Here is a 22,178-nt window from a genome sequence, read left to right as displayed (position 1 = left end):
TCACCCACTTAAGGGGGCGAATCTGCAGATAGGATTAACCTCCTGATGAGATCAGGAATGGGCTGATCTAATCTGCAGATAGGATTAAGATTATCCCCTATCCAAATATAGATATGGATTGGGATAACTCCTAATGGGATTAGGAGATTTCTTAATCACCAAGAAAGGAGGAAACCCTAACAGAGAATTACATGAATTCGACCTAGGGTTTGGAAGTTATCTCTCTCTGCAATCTAAGATAGGATCTCATCTCCCCTAAGCTGAAAACTGCATTCACGCCACTTTCAGCCTTAGGGATCTCCTCCAGCCGCCGCCACCTTGCTGCATAGTTCAAACTCCATTGAAGGGAGAATCAAGAAATTTGTTCTTGATATCAGTCTTTGCTGAAAGGCTGATTTGGTTTGGTGCTCTAAGCCTCCAACGAGTTCTTGTGAAGAGTTCGTACGTGAGACGTACACTGTTGGTTCTGCCCCACCATCGTTGTGTCATCTTCAGTAGGAGCAGATCTTGGATCTTTCTTTGGGCATGAACACCGATGTTGGGAGATTTTGACTCTCCGTATCAGGTATAACCCTTCCCCTGATCTTTGGTTCAGATTTGGTCTGGTTTGGTTCAAGTAGAATCCTTGAATTTTGATTCTAAAATCAGGGAATAAGATTCCCAGTTGAAAGAAATGTAGGAAATTTTTGAAATTCGCCCACCCATTCCGCAACCTTTTTGGCGTCCATACGATGGATCCTACCATTATTTCAGGCATGTCCTCCCCCTCTTGTACCACGTCCACCTCCTCTGGCTATCACAAGTACTGATTTATCAGACTGTGTGGGATTCTCTTTCTGTCCCAAAGAAATCGTATGAAGTCGTGCAAATACTTCCTCAAGTGTAAGAAGAGTAGAGCTCCCTAATATTTGTGCTCTAACTGGTTCATACTCCGATTTCAACCCCACTAAGAATCTTGTAACATCTAGTTGTTCCCTCTGTTGTTGCTGAACTTTAACATCTGGAGTGAGGGGATGATAGACATTGAGTTCATTTATGAGATTCTTCATGCAGGCATAGTACTCCTCTAGGGTTTTGTTTCCTTGTTGCAAATCAAAGTATTCCTGATAAAGTTGATATACCCTTGTAGTATTATCTTGTCCAGAATACAACTTCTTAGCATGTTCCCATATATCCTTAGCCGTATCTAGGAACATGAAGTTGGCACTAATTTTTGGTTCCATACTATTCCATAACCAGGTCATGATTTGAGCATCCTCTTGTTCCCAATTATCAAACCCTGGAGAGTCAGCCGGTGGTTTATCTTCTTTTACATGCTTCACTTTCCTCTTTGCCTTGAGGAAAACTTCCACTGATTTGGCCCATGGAACATAGTTCTCACCATTCAGTTTAATTGAGGTCATCTGTACACCTAGATAGTCAGAGGGAACTACCACACTAGGTTTCTGATCATTATACCCATCTCCAATTGCTGCCATGATACTCTTTCACCGCTGCTCTAACCAGAATTCCCAGCTACCAACTGAGTGCTGTTATTAGGAGTTTGATGTTCCAGCACCTATAGCAGTCCCTAAGCACAATAGTAGGTACACAAGCCTTGTTCTTGTTCACACCACTACTGATTTCACAACACCACGAACCACATAAACATCAATTCAACACTTACTAATCACATGCAAGACCTCTTACAACCACTCAACAAAGATTGTGCATCACAAGCACCACCACATAGTCATATCTGTTACACCCGGTACAGACCTGTTTAACACCTTTAAGAGGGCACTACACGACCACAAATAACTCAGCTAGGTCACTGCATTACACTTTGCACAATTCGGCCACTTACACTTACACCATTCTGCCACTTACAGCAGCCCTTACACCATTCGGCTACTATAAACACAGCCCGTTCTTGGGATTTTTTCCAAGAATTAGGGTAACAATAAACCTAGTTTTCTAGGTTCTGATCAGTACTCGCAGGTTCTTGAAGATTTTCTACCTAGAAATACCAGCAGCACAAGGAGAAGAAATAACCGACCTTCTTTTGAGAGTTTCAACCAACCATTCATTGCTGAAGTCATTTTCTTAATGAAGAAGGTTATGCGCAGCAGAGAGAGACGAGCTGGGATGTTTCAGACCTAGGACGAACCAGTTTTCTCCATTGATAGCCCAGAAATGAAGAAAGAGAGGTCACGAACACTGCTGAGATGTTCACGAACTGAAGTAGGTCAGGAACCTTGCTCTGATACCATGTTTCGACTGCTGCTACATTAACCCGAACCAGCAAGAGGAAGAAGAAGAAGAAGAAGAAGAGAAGAAGAAGAAGGAAAATGAAGGGACTGTCGAATCTGATGGGTTAACCCTATCAGTCGACCCCTTAATAGTAATTAGTCTCTAATTACTTGTACAAAGACTAAACTGCCTTTACTTAAGTGTGGGGCAGAGTGTCTCTAATAAAACTGCCACATAAGCATACAACTTAACAAATACAAGTTGACTAAACTACCCTTATTCGGCTTACTCTAACATTGACTGACAACACTAACTACATAACTGATGCCCGATCGTGTGAGACAAAGATAGAGGTGTTTTCCAACCAAACGTTGGAACATAGCTTTATCTTCAAGAGGTTCTCCACCCTCTGCCATGATCTTGTGATTCTGTTCAATAGGTGTGTCTGCAGGCTTAACACCTAACTTTCTAGTTTCTTCCAACAGTTCAAGAACATACTTTTTTTGAGAAACAAAAATTCCATGTTTAGACCTAGCTACCTCAATACCCAAGAAGTACCGTAGCTCTCCCAGATCTTTTACCTCAAACTCTTGATGAAGAAATTGTTTAAGAGACTCAATCTCACTGCTATCATTCCCTGTCACTACAATATCATCAACATATATAGCAAGCAAGGTCAAGGAAGAATCCACTCTCTTAATGAACAATGTATGATCTGATTGGGCTTGCACATAACCGAATTTTCCAAGGGCTTGTCTGAATTTATCAAATCAAGCTCTGGGGACTGTTTCAGTTCATACAAGGCTTTATTCAACCGGCAAACCTTCTTTCCTGTTTCTGCATCATAAAATCCAGGAGGCAGCTGCATGTAGACTTCTTCCTGCAAGTCTCCATTGAGGAAGGCATTTTTAACATCCATCTGGAACAAGGGCCAAGAGTAACTAGCTGCAAGGGATAATAAAACTCTAATACTGGTCATCTTTGCTACTGGAGTAAAAGTCTCCAAGTAGTCTATACCATAAGTCTGAGTAAATCCCTTTGCAATTAACCGGGCCTTATAACTTTCAGTGGAACCATCAGCATTATGTTTCACAGTAAACACCCATCTACATCCAACTGGTTTCTTCCCTTTAGGCTAGTCAGCTAGCTCCCAAGTATTATTTCTCAGAAGAGCATCCATTGAATGGATGCAAGAAAGGACCTATAAGAAGGGGACGGGTGATCATAGGACAAGAACTAGGAAATGTAGTGAGCTGTGGATCTGGTGCAACGCCATTTGCCTTTACGGACTGCAATGGGGAGGTCAAGGTCATCCAATGGAGGTAAGGGCTCAATAGTGGAAGGTATCTCAGTGGAATTTGGATTTGATAAAGGGACTGTGGTATCTGGATTAGTGGAATTTGGATCTGATAAAGGGATTGTGGTACCCGGATCTGGATCTGCAGAAGGAACTGGGGCTAGCCTGGATTGCTGATGACCAAAATCAACCTGCCTCCACCGTCTGTGATAGACTCTCAAATCTCGACACCTCTGACAACCCTTCCCATTACCTCCTTCATTCAATGGGACAGGTAAATGAACTTCTGATGAGTTAACCCCAACCTCACTACTCTCCCCCTGAGGAGAAACCCTAGGATAATAGGGTACATCCTCAAAGAAAGTGGCATCCATAGAGACAAATCTCCTCCCAGAAGTAGGTTCATAGCAACAATATCCCGTTTGAGTTTGTGCATAACCAAGGAAAATACATTTTGAGGCCTTAGGATCAAATTTGGAACGATGAGGGCCAATAATTTGAACAAAACAAGTACAACCAAAGGTTTTAAGAGGAACGATAAACAACTCTTTATCCGGATATAAAAGGGTAAAGGGAGATTTCATGTCAAGAACCCATAAAGGAATCTGATTAATGAGATATATTACTGTAAGAATAGCATCCCCCCATAAATGTATAGGCACATTGGAGTTAAACATAATGCTTCTAGCCACCTCCAATATGTGCCTATTTTTTCTCTCGGCAACCCCATTCTGCTGTGGTGTATGAGGGCAAGTACTCTGATGGATAATCCCATGGTCAAGAAGATAAGAGGCTAAAGGTTTTGCAAAATATTCTTTTGCATTATCGGATCTATAAACTGGGTTAAAATCATCTGATGAAAGATCCGGGTCAATGCTGGAACCTCATCTTGAGAACGCATAAGGTAAACCCAAGAAAAACGGGTATAATCATCAACAAACAACAAGAAATATTTGTATCCCCCCATAGAAGTGGTATGATAAGGTCCCCAGACATCGGTATGCACAATTTCAAAAGGAATACTGCTTCTTTTATTACTCAATGAATAGGTTGTTCTACAATGTTTTGCAAGCTCACAACTCTCACATTTTAAATTGGACATCTGAATAGACTCAAACAAACTCTTCAAGCCCAAAAAGATAAATGGCCTAAACGATTATGCCAAAGCATAACCTAACTAACAGAGTGAGAAACAAAAGACCTCCTAGCTTCATTATCTTCCCAATGAGAGCTCCCTCCAAGCAGATAAATTCCATTCGTCTCATGGCCAGTCCCAATCACCTTCCTTGTCTCCAAATTTTGAAAAACCCAATGATCAGGGAAAAATGTCACTGAACAATTTTGGTTTTTGTAATGCTACTAACTGAAAGAAAGTTAGTACTAGGTTTAGGAACTTGCAAAACCGAAGTTAAGGAAATGGCATTAGACAACTTGATGTCTCCCTTGCCAGAAATAGGAACAAGAGAGTCATCGGCAATGGGCACTTTGTCTCTACCGGAAGCTAAATGATAGGTAGTAAACAGTGATGGTAAGCCTCTCATATGGTTAAATGCTCTTCAATCTATTACCCAGTAATGTTCTATACTACCTGGAGCTGAGGCATGGTATGCTGAGGCCTGATTACCTGAATGAGCAAAAGCTAAGGTTGGAGGAGCTGATGGTGGCTGATGAGCTGAATTACTAACTTCATTTTCTAGCTAAGTCAGAGCAGCTTGGACTACAACTAGGGTATCTAAAGGAGTTCCTCTTGTGCCTGATTAGGTTGTACTATCAGTGTTGACAGCCATATTATTAGCATTCCCTTTCTTATTTCTGAGTTTTGCTAGAACTAGATGAGGGTACAGCTTTCAATAGGTGTCCTTAGTATGTTTAGGTTTCTTGCAGTGTTCACATACTAGGTCCTTCTTAGCTTTCCTTCTTCACATCCTTCTCCTTATCACCCCCTAGATTTAGGTCTAACTACTGCCAAGGCTGATTCGAAGGGTTGTTGCTGCAACATAACCTTTCTTCTAGTTTCTTCACTGTGCACTAGGGAATAGGATTGTGATAAAGTCACACTATCTCTTGTCAACAACTGCTGTCTCACAATATCATATTCAGAATTTAGACCAGCCAGGAACTCAAACACTCTATTAGTTTCAACCTGCTTTCTGTAAGTCAATGCATCTTTCTGATTCTCCCACTCAATTGTTTCAAGATGGTCAATTTCATGCCACAGGGATTTCAAGGTTAAAAAATAAACGGAGACCTGTTTCTCTCCTTGCTTGATATTTTTAACCTCACATTTCAGCTCATAAGCCCTAGCAACATTAAGGGGCTGAGAGTAGGTTTCCTTCATAACATCCCATATTTCCTTAGCTGTTTTGGCCTACAAGTAGTTTCGGCTGATGTGTGGTTGCATAGAGTTGCACAGCCATATCATCACCAAATAATTCTCCTAAACCCACTTAGCATAAGTAGGGTCCTCCTTGGTTGGTTCCTTCACATCCCCTAGCAAGAAGTTCAGTTTTCCTCTACCCCCAATGGCCATCATGGCTGATTGGACCCATTCTAAGTAGTTTGATCCATCAAACCTAACAGTTGTAATCTAAAAGGTGTCCTCAGTCATATTACCTGACCCACCAGTCCCAGAAACACCTTCCCCTTGGTTCTTGAATTCCATTCCAGTTTAGCAGTTGATTAAGAGAAGGCTTTAAATCACTGTAATAAGAAAAACTGTACCCCAAGACTGATAACAGCCGACCTAGGATGATGATTTAGGTTCTGCAGTTACCCAGAAACAAATAATAGCTCTTCTGGACCTTCCAAAGAGCAAAAAAGAACCAACTACTGTCCTGGAATTAATATCAGACCTGGATTTTAGGTTTTCCTCTCAAAAAAACCCTAAAAATAGGTGAAAAGAAGAGATATTTTCTAGCTGCACCTCTCTGAATGAAAAAAAATGGCCTTTTGAATATCAATCTCAAAGAAAAAACTTTATGAAGAATAGAATGCCAATTTATCTCTTACTGCTGCCGGCTTCATGAAAAGAAGGAACTTGCCTAGAAAACTGATTGCTTTTATGAAGAGCAGAATGCCAACTTGTCTCTTACTTCTGCCGGCCTCAAGAAAAGAAGGAACTTGCCCAGAAAACTGATTGCTACCTTCAGTCTTCAACCTTGATCAATCAACTGCTGTCGGCACCTTGAATCTTGATCAAAGAACCAAGAAAAATCTGATCGGCACCTCCAGTCTTGATCAAAGAACTAATCTTGATCACTCAATTCTTGTCTGATTCTTCCTGATTACAAGGAGCACTCTCCAATCCTTGGACAGGTGCTAAAGCCTTCTTGTAACATCCAAGAATCAGCTGAAAGGAAAGATCTTTCTAAACTACTAACTGTACAGACACAGTGGGGTCCACATCAGTCTTCTCTACAAAAACCACATGACCCTAGAGTTGGTGTTGCCCTAGGGTCTTTTTGCTTATCAACCTCTTGGTTGAGATTTTGGATTGTCTCTAGAGGGTTTTCTCCCTTTTCTCAGTTCGACAGTCCTGAAACCTACCTTATTTGGACTGTCAACACCTTGTATCAGCTGTTAGAGTTTGATTTGATATTTTTTCTAGAGGTTTTTGATTTTTCATGAGGGCGGAACATCTCTGTGGTGCCTTGAACTGAAGTTGATTGAGTTTATTATCTCATTGGATCTGATTTCTCCACTGTTTTCTTCATATATCATCATTTTGGCTTTGTTGTCAGGGGTTTTCTTTTGAGAAACCCCTCTTGTTTAGGTGTTGTGGTATCCACTTCAGTATTTGCACTCTTTCTTGGTTAAGTTGAGTGATTAATCACCTAGAAAAATCCATTTCAGTGCTGTTATTCTTTTGTCTAGACTGCATCTCTTATTCGGAATGGCTGAAAAGGTTGATATCATTGTGGTGAAATTTGATGTAACCAACTACAACATGTGGAAATTTCATTTTGACTTTTTTGTTGAAGGAAAAGGCCTAAAGGGTTATCTCAATGGATAGTTGTTAAACCAGATGAAACGGATATCAAGGCCTTTTCACAATGGAAACTGGACAATGGAACACTAGTTTCCTGGATCCTGAGTTCGATTGTATCTCACATTGCTATACCCATGAGAAGAATGCGAACAGCCTTTGAGATGTATACCTACTTGAAGAAGGTTTACCATCAGTCCGATTTATTAAGATGGTATCAAATTGAATATGAGATTTTTGCTTACTGTCAAGGGGGACAAAAACATACAAGAATACTATGTCGGGACTTATGGGCAGAGTACGAATTGGCTCATATTGACCCCTCGGACTCAGAGTGTGTCAAATATCTTCGAAAACACTTTGAGAAGAGGAAAGTGAACCAGTTCCTTATGAGACTTAGACTTGAATATGGAATAATAACGTCTAATATTTTGAGTGGAGGCACCATTCCAGATTTGGATTCCGTGATGGGAGAGTTACTAAGGGAAGAGATTAGACTTATGACTACTACAAGCATAGATGGAAAATTGATTGATTCCATTTCCAGGGCTGATACAATCTTTATTGCACAAGGGAGTAAAAACTCTCCTGTCAAGGATTTCTTTAAAACTAGTGTTATAAGTGTAAGGGATTTGGGCACATTGCCTCTCATTGTAAGAAGAATTATGTCTGCACCTATTGTCAACAACATGGTCATATTATTCAAGATTGCCCTATTCAGCCATCCAAGGGAACTATGAAGAAGAATCGGCCACGAGCATATCAAGTGATTGAGGGACATGCTACTAATGTATCTGCTGCTAAAGGTGAATCTTTTGCTTCTATGGATGAGGAAAAGATACAACAACTGGTATCCTTTGTATCCCATCTACATTTTCTTCTATTGGCTTATCTGGTGAGTTCTTTGGATACTATACTTCTCTCTCTCTCTCTCTCTCTCATGTTTGGTTAATTGATTCTAAGATCACCAATCATATGACTGGTGCCTACCCTGGACCCTCAAGTAAATTTCCTGAGACCCACTATAAACACATAGTTACTATCAATGGTGAATGGAACATCATTGAGAGTAATGATTTATGCCTCAAGATCTTACCCTTAACTTCCTTTTCCCTTACTAAGACCTTTATTCCCAATTTTACTATTAACCTTGTTTCATTTGGTCAACTTGTTGATGAAAGTCACATTCTGACTTTCCTAATGGTTGTTTTATTCAGGACTAGTGCACTGGGAAGGTGAAAGAGAATGGGTGTAGGTTGGGCCGCTTGTTTGCACTTAGTTAGAGAAATCTTAAACAACAGAATTATCTACTTATTTCAGTTCTTCATTTAGTCCTGTTTTGGGCCAAAGAAATTTTAGAAAATGCTGTATTGTTTATATTTGTAATTTCTCTCTTTTTATTCCTAGATGCCCTAGTATATAATCTAATGATGGCACTGCCAGCACAACTTTTTGGTCTCTCATTCTTTTCTCTCATTTTCTTCTCTCCTCTTCTTGTCCTTCTCTTTTCTTCTTTTCTACTATTCTTTGCAGCATAATATAGTATCAAAGTTGTTTGTTAGCCAAAAAGAACAAAACAGATTGAGTACTACTTTCCTTTTTTGTTGTTTTCTCGGTACATTTACAACCAACAGATTCCTTCCCCCTGGAAAATCTACAATTTCCTAGGTATTGTTCTTATGCAAAGCATCTATCTTATTCATCATAGCATTCCTCTATTTTGGTTTAGATAGGGCTTTTGGGATAAACTTAGGGATTGCATGTGTAGAAATAGAGGAAGGAATAGTAAGTTGGGGAAAGAAGGCTATAGGATAAGTGTTTTGAGATCAAGGTTTAAAATGCCGATGTCGGTGGATATGTCGGTCATCTAAATATAAGAAACATGTCGGAAATATTGTAAAAATTATAGACATGGTAGAAACATTGTAAAATATGCAAAATATAGAATGGTATTTTATGAAATGACAAAAGAAGCATGGGCACACCTTTTTAAATTACTATAGACAAAAGAATACGTTCTGAAATTGCCTTTTAAACCTTAAGCTTTAGAACTTCATGATAGAATTAGTTAAAGCAAAATTTAAACTTATAGAAAATGAAAATGGTTGTAACCGATCAACCAAATAATCAACTACAGAAACAAAAACTATTATTTAACTTCATGTTTGAAATGAATATTGAGCTCGCTCAAAGTTGTAATCATGTAAGTTAGGTGGACAATAACTTGTTATTTCACATATCTACAATATTGTCACCAACTTATTTTATAATACTATCTCTTGTACTCCACATAGTACTGGCAGCGTTCAAAAGGAATATGTCAATTCTAGTAAAATTACATGTTGCTACCCATGGAAGTGAAAATGGAAATATGTCATTGATACTATCTCTTGCACTCCATGTAGGTCTGGTAGTGTTCATTAGGGAAATGTTGGTTCCAATAAAATTTCATGTTACTATCCATGGAAATGGAAATATGTCATGGAAATATTAGCAAAATTAGGGACATTTTAAACCATGTTTGAGATGCAATGGGTTGTACACTTCCGTTTTCCTTTTCTGAGAGCAACTCCAAAAGAACTTATTTTCAACTCCGGAGACATCCATCTTCCTCAAACAACTTCAAATGATAAACAAGGAAGACGGGAAAAAAACAGACACCAAGTACCAACCTCTATGAAGAGAAAAATTCAGTCGCTCCCTGTAGGCTTCATAGAACCACACAAGACTTGGACCTGTCTTCAAGATAAAGAAAGATAACCCCTTCAGTCACTGAGCGTCAAGGTGAAGCTCCCTGTGGGGCCCGTAATCAGAATTCTCCAGTTGATTAGGGTTTTGGGCAAAAAACTCCAAGGATTGTCAGAATAATGAACAAGACAGCTTCCTTTTTTCCGAAAGACCACCACCAATTGGGCTGAATACTTTCTTCAATCACTCATTTGATTCAGCTCTCCATGCACACTGTGTATGGGAAAAAAAGGGAAAAAAGAGAGAAGAAATGAGCCCGCTTTGATACCAAGATGAAAAACAGTCCAAAAGAATGAGAGGACTGATTTAAGTGTGAAAAATAAGGTAGATATCAGCAGCAAGAGAGAAGAAGAAGAGAGAAGAAGAAGAAGAGATCTGCTGTAATAGGGTTTAGGAGAAGTGTTGTTTGAACATCTCTCCCTTCCCTAATCTTTTCATTAAAAATAATTTACAAATTTTCTATAATTACAAGGAGGCCCTTAATTGGGCGATTAACTTAATTAAACAAAAAACATAAAGAAACATAAAGGCCCATTGACAAAGAGGAATAGAAACATAAAGAAATAAGAACAGCCTATGGGCCATTCGGCCCATCCTCTCTACACATTTCACCAGAGAGAGGATAGCAAGTGGAGAGATTTGCCTACCCTCTATAAGGTTAGAAGACCAACTGGCTGATTGTCGCACTAAATTTGCTGAGAACTTAGACAAGTTGGGCATGATTGACATATATTCCCAGCTAGAGGGGGAGTGTTGAGATTGTTTGGGTGTAAGGGTATACTTGTCCTTTTTGTTCTTTTGTATTTTTTTTATTTTATTTTTTTTGTATTTGGACGACCATATGAGGGCTTACTTGTAATTTTAGTATAAATTCTCAAGTTTGAGAGAGTGAACAGTAACTCCCTTCTCCATTCGATTTCTCTCTTTTTATCTTCTCTTCTCCTCTTCTCCTCCTTGTTTTCTTTCTCTATAAAACCTAGATATTGCAACTAAACTAATAAAACGAATGAATTGCTTTCTGCTTATAAGATCTCCTTGGTCCAGCTGCTTAATACTTTGTGTGGTTGATTGCCTTATGCAGTCTGAGATATCAAAGGTTTTACTAACGATTCCTTTTTCTGATTGAACAGTTGTTCAAGGAATCTTCTCTCGATCAAATGTTTTTGACCATATTTTGGGTATTCTTACTGTTGAAGATGTGGCAAAACAATTGAAGAAACCAGGCTTATGGTTGAATGTTCAGGTAAATGATTTTGAATTGTAAGGTGATACACCCTGATATGGAAATTGGATTCTGGAAACAGGGTTACAACTTTTCCTTTCTGGAAACCCATGAAATGGTTTTGGACCCAAGTATCCTATTTGATATGATCGATGACACCAAACTTTATTTCTAACCATTTTTAAGTTATGCATTATTTTCAATACTTTCCAAAATCGAATGCTTTAATTTTATAGATAAAAGTGTCCATGCATTAAATGGTACTGTCTCAGAACATATTTGTCAAGGCAGTAAGGTGAAGTTTGGTAACAAGGTAGGAGGAACCTAGGCAATGGTTTTTGACAAAGAAAGCCCAACAATCCAGCATCTTACAGGATATAATTCCATAAATTTGTCCTTTTTTATTATTTTATATAGAAAATATGATGAAAAATTCACCAACCAGCAAAGTTCTAAGTTTATATACCTGAAATAGTAAGCTAAGGAAAACAATTGAAGAGAACACATTCAGCATTGGTTTTTTGCAACATATAGAACATACCATCAGTTCAGCTTGAAATGAATTAGTGGGTTAGAGTCCCTGTTACAGTGTTTGAGACAGCAAGAGAGAGAGAGAGGGGGAGAGAGATGTACATTAATCCAGTGTTGCATAGACATTGACATGGGAATTAGAATCCAGTGCATGTAGAGGAGTCTGACACAGCAAAATGAAAAAAACATGGATGTAGGGAGATATCCAAAATCTGTATGTACTATCAAAATAATATGCTCATCTTGTAAATTCTGTTATCATAGACCTATATAAGATTGCATATGTAAGTCCAGAAGTTCATCTTTGCTGTTTATGAACATTTTATGAGAGTTCATTGTATTTGACTAGGAAGGATAAAGAGGAAAAAATATGAGAAGTGCTCCTCAAGGTTCCATGGGTGTTGGAATCAGAAACGTGTCTAACAAGGGTGCTGAAATAGTTTAGTTTATTCTGGTTATTTTATTCAGTTTATTTTCTCTTGTTCTGTTTAGAATAACTTAGTTTTTTATTCTGTTTATGTACTGTAAGTGCCTCAGGGGCATAAGAGTCTTTTCCCAAACACTTGCTCTTCTCTTCTCTTCTCCCTTCTCTCTTCTCTCTCTCTCTCTCTCTCTCTCTCTCTCTCTCCCCTCTATTCTTCTTCCTTATTTCTTTTGTATTTTTCTGCTTATATGGTATCAAAGCGGTGCTACTGGGTTTAAGAGCAGATCGAACAAGTGTTTTTTGTTCTTCATCTTGTTCTTTTTCCAGATTGAGGTCAGAAGAAGATAACCTATGACTGATACAATTTTTTTTTACTTCTTCCTTCTCTTGGTTGTGTACCAAGAAAAAATCATATGAACCTGTTGAAGGCATTTTTTAATCCAAATAATATTTAAATAAATTAGAACTCAAATAAGTGGGTTGGCTAGTCTGCTAGCCAAATCATTAAAACTATAAAAAAGTATCCCATGTGGGAGTTCCCTCTCTTTAAGTGGGAGGGACAGGTGTCTTTCACCTAGGAAGAGGAGGTAGTTACATAACTATCCCACTCCCTAATTTTAAGGGGAAGCTAGAAGCATAGACAGAGGAACTCTTCGGAGAAAATTTTCATAAGAGATTCTTAAGAAAAGCAAAGATGAGGAGAGAAGAAAAGAGAAGTGCTCAAGGGAAGGCAGGGAAGGAAAAGTCTCACTAATACAGGTAGAAAAAAGAAAGTCCTCTCTGTGAATACTTCCTATATATGTCTTCTGCTATGTATCCTTCTTCCTCTCTCTTTTATTTTTACTTTTGAGAAAGGAAATAGAGGGAAATAAACCATCTACAACCAAGTGTCTCTACTTGGTTGATTATGGTCCCTCTTTCAAGACAAAGTTAGGGATTAAACCATCTACAGTCTAATTCTCGAAGACTGATTATGGTTCCCTTCTGTAATGCAAGAGTAAACAGAGGAAGAAGAATTTGTTATATTATTCATCAATCTCGTATGTATATATACAAGTTACAAATTCTATGTTAGGAAAGAAGACTAATCAAATTCCTACAAATCAGTCCTACAATCAAGGTAAATCATATCACCCTAGTATTTACTTCCTATTTTAATTATACAGTCTGTAACACTCCCCCTCAAGCTGGAGCATAGATATTAATCATGCCCAGCTTGTTACAAAGATAATCAACCCTAACCCCATTAAGAGCCTTCGTGAAGATATCTCCCAGTTCTCCTGTTTTCACATAACCTGTGGAAATCAAACCTTGCTAAATCTTTTCACGAACAAAATGGCAATCAATCTCGATATGCTTAGTTCGTTCATGAAAAACAGGATTAGATGCAATGTGAAGAGCAGCTTGGTTATCACACCACAACTTGGCTGGTACTGAAGTTTTAAGACCTACTTCAGTCAGAAGCTGATATATCCACATTATTTCACACACAGACTTGGCCATAACTCTATATTCTGATTTTGCACTCGAACGTGAGACAACATTTTGCTTCTTGCTTTTCCATGAAACTAGATTCCCTCCAACAAATACACAATAGCCTGAAGTAGACCTTCGAACTTCCTTGGATCCTACCCAGTCAGCATCTGAAAAACATTCAATTCTAGTATGACCATGATTGCCATACAAAATTCCTCGCCCAGGTGCTCCTTTTAAGTAGCACAAAATTTGTTCTACAGCTATCCAGTGATTAACTGTTGGAGAGGACATGTACTGACTCACCACACTAACTGAATACACAATATCTGGACGAGTTACAGTAAGATAATTCAACTTTCCAACCAATCTTCTATATCTCTCAGGATCTTCAAATAATTCACCATCTTTTGTGAGCTGCAAGTTAGAAACCATTGGAGTGCTACATGGCTTAGCTCCCAACTTTCCTGTCTCAGACAACAAGTCAAGTACATATTTCCTTTGAGATAAGAATATCCCCTTCTTGCTTCTTGTTACCTCAACACCCAAGAAGTATTTCAACATTCCCAAATCTTTGGTATGAAACTGAGTGTGGAGAAAGGATTTAAGGGATGAAATCCCTGTAGTATCACTCCCAGTAATGACAATATCATTCACATACACAACTAACAAAATGATGCCGGCAGCAGAGTGCTTGAAGAAAACAGAATGATCAGACTTACTTTTCTTCATACCAAAATTCTCGACTGCCTGACTAAACTTTCCAAACCAGGCGCGAGGACTCTGCTTCAACCCGTATAGAGACTTATGAAGATAGTAAACTTTCCCATACTCCCCCTGAGCAACAAAGCCAGGCGGTTGCTCCATATAAACTTCCTCCTAAAGATCCCCATGAAGAAAAGCATTCTTGATGTCTAACTGATGAAGAGGCCAATTATAAGTAGCTACCGTAGAAATAAACAACCTGACAGAAGTAAGTTTAGCAATAGGAGAAAAGGTATCAGAATAATCCACTCCATAAGTCTGAGCATATCCTTTAGCAACAAGACGGGCTTTCAATCGGGCAATGGACCCATCAGGATTGACTTTAACTGTAAACACCCATTTACACCCAATAGCCTTCTTATCTGCCGGTAAATTTACCAAGGTTCAAGTACCATTGTCCTCTAAAGCATTTATCTCCTCAATCAAAGCATTATGCCATCCAGGGTGAGAAAGGGCTTCTTTAACAGTCTTAGGAACAGAGATAGAATCAAGAGATGCAATAAAAGAACAAGAAGAGGACGACAAATGATTATAAGACACAAATGAAGACACTGGATAAGCACACTTACGCTTACCTTTACGAAGAGCAATAGGAAGATCATCATTAGAGACTGGTTCTGATGACGAAGGAACAGGATCATTTGAGACTGGATCCGACGACGAAGGAGCTGGTGTAGGACATGGATCCGGAGGGGTTGGTCGCCGAGAATAAACCTGTATTATAGGTGGCTTAGGCCTAGCAGGAGCAGATTCAATAGGATGTGAACCAGATGATGTGACAGTATAGATTAACAATCCTCCCCCTGACTTGAATGAGGAGTAGATGGAAAGAAAGGTGTATCTTCTAGGAAATTAACATCAGCTGACACAAGATATCTGTGAAGAGTAGGACAATAACATCTATACCCTTTTTGAACACGAGAATACCCAAGAAAAACACACTTCAAAGATTTTGGATCTAGTTTGGTAACCTGAGGACGAACATCCCGAACAAAGCATGTACACCCAACTACCCTAGGCTTAATAGGAAACAATGTTTTATTTGGAAACAGAACATGATAAGGAGTCTTACCTTGAAGAACAGACGAAGACATACGGTTAATCAAGATACATGCTGTGAAAACTGCATCAGCCCAAAAAGGTTTAGGAACCGTCATTTGAAATAACAAAGCTCTTGCAGTTTCCAGAAGGTGTCTATTTTTCCGTTCAGCAACCCCATTTTGAGATGGTGTATCTACACAAGAAGTTTGATGAAGAATGCCATGTTGAAGCATGTAAGTTTGAAAGGATTCTGGCAAGTACTCCTTAGCATTATCACTTCTCAATATTTGTACAGAAACATTAAATTGAGATTTAGCTTTAGCACAGAAAGTAGAAAAATGAAAAAACACCTTAGAACAATTTTTCATTAAATATAACCATGTCATACGAGAGTAATCATCAACAAAAGTTATAAAATACTTAAACCCAGTTTTGGACTCAACTGGACACAGACCCCAAACATCTGAATGGACTAACTCAAAAGGAGCACTAGCTCGTTTATTTACTCTAGGACTCGAACTAAGACGATGGTGTTTAGCAAACTGACAAGACTCACAATTTAATGATGACAAACTCTGAAATTGAGGACAAATTTGCTTTAACACATGGAGAGAGGGGTGGCCCAACCGAGAATGTGCTTCAAAAGGGGTTACAACTCCAGAACAGGCTATGGATCTTAGAACTTGTGTATCAAGGATGTAGAGACCTCCAGACTCATGTCCTTTACCAATAATCTTCTTCGTCGTAAGATCCTGAAATAAACAATAATCAGGAAAAAATGAGACACAACAATTAAGGGTACGAGTGAGTTTGCTAACAGAAATTAAATTAAATGATAACTGAGGTAAACTAAGAACAGATGACAAAGGAAGTGATGGTGTTGGACTAATTGTGCCAGACCCAATAACACAAGATGTTGACCCATCTGCTAAAGTAACAGGAGAGATAGATTTATGAGATTGAAAGGTAGAAAATAGACTTGAATTACCTGTCATATGATCTATAGCTCCAGAATCAATGACCCATTTTGAAGAGGAGGAAACAAGACATGTATTGGGTTTACCTGACTCGACGATGGCAGTAACAGGAGTAGATTGAGGTTTCAATGATTCTTGGTACTGAGCAAATTTGGCATATTCATCTGTAGATATCATGATAGACTTCTCAGAAGTATCCGTGGTGGATGCAATATGGGCAGACTGAGTTTTCTTATTCTACAACTTCCTGCAATCCCGCTTCATATGTCCTGGCTTATGACAGTAATGACACACTATCTCTCCTGACTCCTGTCCACGAGTATTATTATTCCTGTCATAGTTACTTGACCTGTCATAATTGCTGGATTCTATCCCTTTACTACCACTACCACTCCTGTATTGTTGTCTCCCTGATTCAGATGTATTATTGTGGCTGACAAGGGCACTACTAGGCTGGACAGGTGGAGAACTTTCTGTACGAAGGACCATACTGAAAGCATCTTGTAGAGAAGAAATCTCTGAACTGGAAAGAGACTGAGATTTAGCAGTCTCAAATTCAGAAGGGAGGCCAGCTAAAAAACTCATAACAGCCATCTTTTCTCGCTGAGCTTGTTGAACAGTCACATCAGTACTAAACGGAAGCAACATATTAAGTTCTTCATATGTTTTCTTGAAATCCATGAAATAGCTTGTAAGAGATCTATCGCCTTTGTCCGCCCTATAAAAGGCTTTGCACACCATAAATGCGGGAAATATTCCCCTTTCCGGAGTACAAGAACTCTAAGATAGTTCATTAATTCCTTGACAAATCCACAGTGAGTGACTAAACCAACCACCTCACTTTCAATGGAGTTGCGTATCTACAAGAACAAACGAGCATCCTCCCTCAACCAAGACTTTCTCGAGTCATCACTAGGAGGGTCATTAGTCAAATGGTTATCCATAGCAATACTCAGTAAATATAGTTGAACAGTTTTACTTCAATCCAAATAATTAGAGCCATTAAGCTTATGCTCAGTTATTTTTGACATAATCGGAACAACATCCGACTTAACTACTGATTTCTTGTTTACCATAATCCCAAAATTGAAAGAAACAGAATATTTTGAACATCGAAAATCAACGGAGCACACCTGTTGAAAACAAAAGTCACACTGGAATGGATATGCATGTAACAAAGCACAAATATGTGCTATACAGGACGAGGCGAGCCAAAGGACAACTGCCGATTTTTTTTTTTTCGGCGACAGACGCGCTTTCACGCGTCGGCGCGTGTGACTGTGGCAGAATCTTCAGGCGGCGCGTGAGATGCACGCGCAGGGCTGCTGACTGCCGGACTTTGCAGAACCTTCGATCGGCGGGCAGCGCTTCTTCCTGGATGGGCGATGAGAGTAAAAAAAACTGCTCCAAGGAGGTGACCCGAAATACCCAAAAGTTTTCCTTTACCTAGTGTTTACTTAGGACAAAAACGAAAGGGCAGGCAGAGACCAGATGCTCTGATACCATGTAATGCAAGAGTAAACAGAGGAAGAAGAATTTGTTATATTATTCATCAATCTCGTATGTATATATACAAGTTACAAATTCTATGTTAGGAAAGAAGACTAATCAAATTCCTACAAATCAGTCCTACAATCAAGGTAAATCATATCTCCCTAGTATTTACTTCCTATTTTAGTTATACAGTCTGTAACACCTTCAAATGAAAATGAAGAGTAGAGGGGAATAAACCATCTACAACCAGGTGCCTCTACTTGGTTGATTATGGTCCCTCTTTCAAAACAAAGTTAGGGATTAAACCATCTATAGTCTAATTCTCGAAGGCTGATTATGGTTCCCTTCAAATGAAGATGAAGATCAGAGGGATGAAAATCGTCTACAATCAAATATTCAGTTTGATTAACTACGGTTCCCTTTTTGTATGCAAAATTCCAAGGATTAAGGTTGTCTACAATCAGAATTTCATCTGATTGACTACAGCTTATTATGAAGAAAGGAGTGAGAAGGAAATTTTCTTTGTATTAAAAAGAAAAGAGAAATGTATTTCTGTATAGTTTCTCAATTGTATTTTCTTTTTCTTTCTTCTCATTCTTGTACACTTGATGTAAAAGAAAAGCAAATGAAAAGTTCTTTTTAAGTACCCTATTGTTCTTTTCTTTTGTTCTATGCGTTCATTTCTCCAAGTTAGAATCAAAAGGCGTTCTCTACTTTCTTGTGGAGATGTAATTAAGGGGAACAATCCGTATGATTCCCTAAATGGGCCTTACCCAAAATAATAAAAACTCATTCACATGATTGAGTGAATTATGTTGCATGAGAATTTATTAAAATTTCCACACCAACAGAACCAAGACTGATGAATGCTGCTAGAGTAGTTGTGAGGTTCAAACCTCTCTTCCACTTGTAGGTCTTGTAAGAAGAAAAGCAGTCCTAAGGAATGAGAGGACTGATTTAAAAGTTGTGAAAAGGTGTTAGATATCAGCAATAAAGAGAAAAGGAGAGGAGAGAATAAGAAGAAGTTGGGGGCAGTAAGGTTTAGGGAGAAGTCAATCGAATGTTTTCTCTCTTCCCTAATCCTTTTCAATAAAACATAATTTACTAAGTTTGGGTATTTACAGAGAGGCCCTTAATTGGGCGACTAACTTAATTAAGCATAACATAAAGAAGTATAAAAAGGCCCATTAGTTAGAAGGCCCATTAACAAATAAGCAGAAACATAAACAAATAAAAGCATCCTATGGGCCATTCGACCCATTCTCTCTACACTCCTTCTCAAGCTGAGCATAGATGTCAATCATGCCCAACTTGCCAGTGTCATGTTGTAGTTTAGCCTTGGAGATTCCCTTGGTAAGAATTTCAGCTAATTGTTCTTCAGATGTAATGAATGGTAGACAAACTTCTCCAGAAGCCACTCTTTTTCTAGTAAAATGCCTGTCAACTTCAATATGTTTAGTCCTATCATGTTTCACCGGATTGTGAGCAATATTGATGGCGGCCTGATTATCACAATATTAGCATCAATGACTTATCATACTCAACACCCAGTTCCTCCATCAAGGATCGAAGCCAAAGTAACTCAGAAACTTCATGAGCCGTAGCTTTGTATTTGGCCTCAGCTGAAGATCTGGCAACAACTGATTGTTTCTTGCTTCTCCAAGAAACAATATTACTTGCCACCATGCTACAGTATCCAGAAGTTGACCTCCTATCATCAAAGTTTCCTGCCCAGTTAGCATCTGTGTAAGCCTCCAGTTTCATATGACCATGCTTAGAAAAAAGAACTCCCTTCCCAGGAGTACTCTTCAAATAGCATAAAATTTGTTCCGCTGCTGTCGTATGAGTCTCCCTGGGAGCATGCATGAATTGGCTAATGCAGTTGATAGCATATGCAATGTCAGGCTGAGTCATGCAAAGATATAGAAGTTTCCCCAGTAACCTTTGAAACACTCCCTTATCCTTCAACAATTCTCCATCAGAGGCAGAAAGTTTGTGACTCATATCAATAGGAGTATCCACTAGTCTTGCAGTTTGTGACTCATATCAATAGGATTATCCACTAGTCTTGCACCCATCTTGCTTGTTTCAGTGAGCAAGCCTAGCACATACTTTTGTTAAGAGATAAAAATTCCATCCTTAGACTAAGCCACTTCTATGCCAAGGAAATACCTTAACTCCTCCAAATCTTTGATCTCAAACCCTGTATGAAGAAAATATTTAAGATCATCAGTCCTTGTCACATCAGTATCAGTCACTACTATATCATCAACATAGACTATAAGCTATACCACCAATGAATCTCTCCTCTTCACAAAGAGGGTATGATCGGACCGAGTCTGTATGTAACTAAAGTTAACAAGGGCAGCCCTGAACCTTTCAACCCAAGCCCTAGGTGACTGTTTAAGTCCATAGAGAGACATCTTCAGCTTGTACACTTTTCCCTCCATGTTTATGCCATACATCCCTAGTGGGAGAGACATATAAACTTCCTCATGTAATTCTCCATTCAAGAATGCATTTTTCACATCTAACTGATAGAGTGACCAATCTGAACGAGCAACCGAAGATAGCAGAACCCGTACAAATGTCATTTTTGCAATAGGAGCAAAGGTTTTTAAATAGTCAATCTCATAGGTTTGTGTATAGCCTTTTGCAACAAGCCTAGCTTTGTACCTCTCAATGGAGCCATCAACATGGTATTTAATGGTATAAACCCACTTATAGCCCATTGGCTCCTTCCCTTCAGGCAAATCAACCACTTCCCATGTGTCATTCTTGTGCAGAGCATTTAATACAGACCTGGGTATAGGGTTAGAAGCAACAAAAGAAAGGAAGGCATAATATGAAGGAGAAAAGAAGGCCATAGGAAAGATGTTTGGAAATACAATGTACAGTACACTTCCGTTTACCTTTCCTAATAGCAATAGGGACATCAAGATTTGGGAAGGGAGGCTGCAATGGGATGGTGTCAGCACCTATTGTCTCTTTAATGATTGGAAGTGCAAGAGGCTCATGTGATGTGGAGGAAATAGTCTGCTCACTCCTAGTCCTTTACCGCTGGTACCACTTGGGATTAAAAAGAGGATGAGGAGGTAATGGAGGAGGAACAAGAATATTGGAAGGAGTAGGAGATGATTGTTCCCTCTTGACTCATTAGGAATAGAAGGATACTCAAGAGGAGACTCAATAGGGATAGGAAGGGGGAGTGCAAACAATTGTGACAAATGCTTCCCTTACGAGTAATGCTCCCCCCGAGACAAATCATAGAAAGGAGTGGACTTAACAAAGGTAATATCCATTGAAACATAACGAGTTCTGGTGTTTGGATCAAAACAACAATAACCCTTTTGTGTGGCATAACCAAGAAATATGCACTTGTGGATCTTAGTTCAAATTTATGTCTCTGGGCACTCGAAATGTGTACATAACAAGTACAACCAAAGCCATGAAGAGGAATAGGAAAATGGTCCTTACCCAGATGAAGGAAACTAAAGGGAGACTTAAAACCCAACACTATGGATGGCATACAGTTGATTAGGTAGGTTGCAGTGAGAACAACACCCCCCCAAAATTTTGTAGGGACATGTGAGGCAAACAAGATACTTCTTGCAACTTCAACTATGCGACAGTTCTTTCTCTTAGCTACTCCATTTTGTTTTGGAGTATGGACAAAAGAACATTGGTGAATAACCCCAAAATTAGTGAGAACAAATTCAGATTTGAATATTTTGATTCTAGTATCAAACTGGGTAAGAACAAATTCATGGAACTACCTCACAAGTTTGGGAACTTCATCTCGGGATCTCATAAAAAATAACCAAGTATATCGTAAGAAATCGTCAATGAACAAGATAAAATATCATGGCCCCCACACATCAGAGTGCACAATATGAAAAGGAAAGGAGGATCTTTCGTTACTCAAAGGATAATTGTTTCTACAATGTTTTGATAACTCACAAGACTCACAGTGAATGCTAGACAAGTTA

At 38.9% G+C, this 22,178-nt stretch overlaps 1 protein-coding gene across 1 annotated transcript in view; it reads left to right on the top strand.

Annotated features, from left to right (window-relative positions):
* The window catches only part of LOC104594180 (glycerophosphodiester phosphodiesterase GDPDL3), a 105,534-nt gene that overhangs the window by 8,314 nt on the left and 75,042 nt on the right, over positions 1 to 22,178 (top strand). The window contains exon 3 of the mRNA XM_010254362.2: positions 11,393 to 11,505. Within this exon, the coding sequence (XP_010252664.1) occupies positions 11,393 to 11,505 (113 nt within the window). The remainder of the gene's footprint in view (positions 1 to 11,392; positions 11,506 to 22,178) is intronic.

This window comes from Nelumbo nucifera, chromosome 1 (genome assembly GCF_055504915.1).
Source record: "Nelumbo nucifera cultivar China Antique chromosome 1, China Antique-T2T, whole genome shotgun sequence".
Lineage (NCBI taxonomy): Eukaryota > Viridiplantae > Streptophyta > Magnoliopsida > Proteales > Nelumbonaceae > Nelumbo > Nelumbo nucifera.
This window is presented reverse-complemented; position numbering and strand designations above follow the sequence as displayed.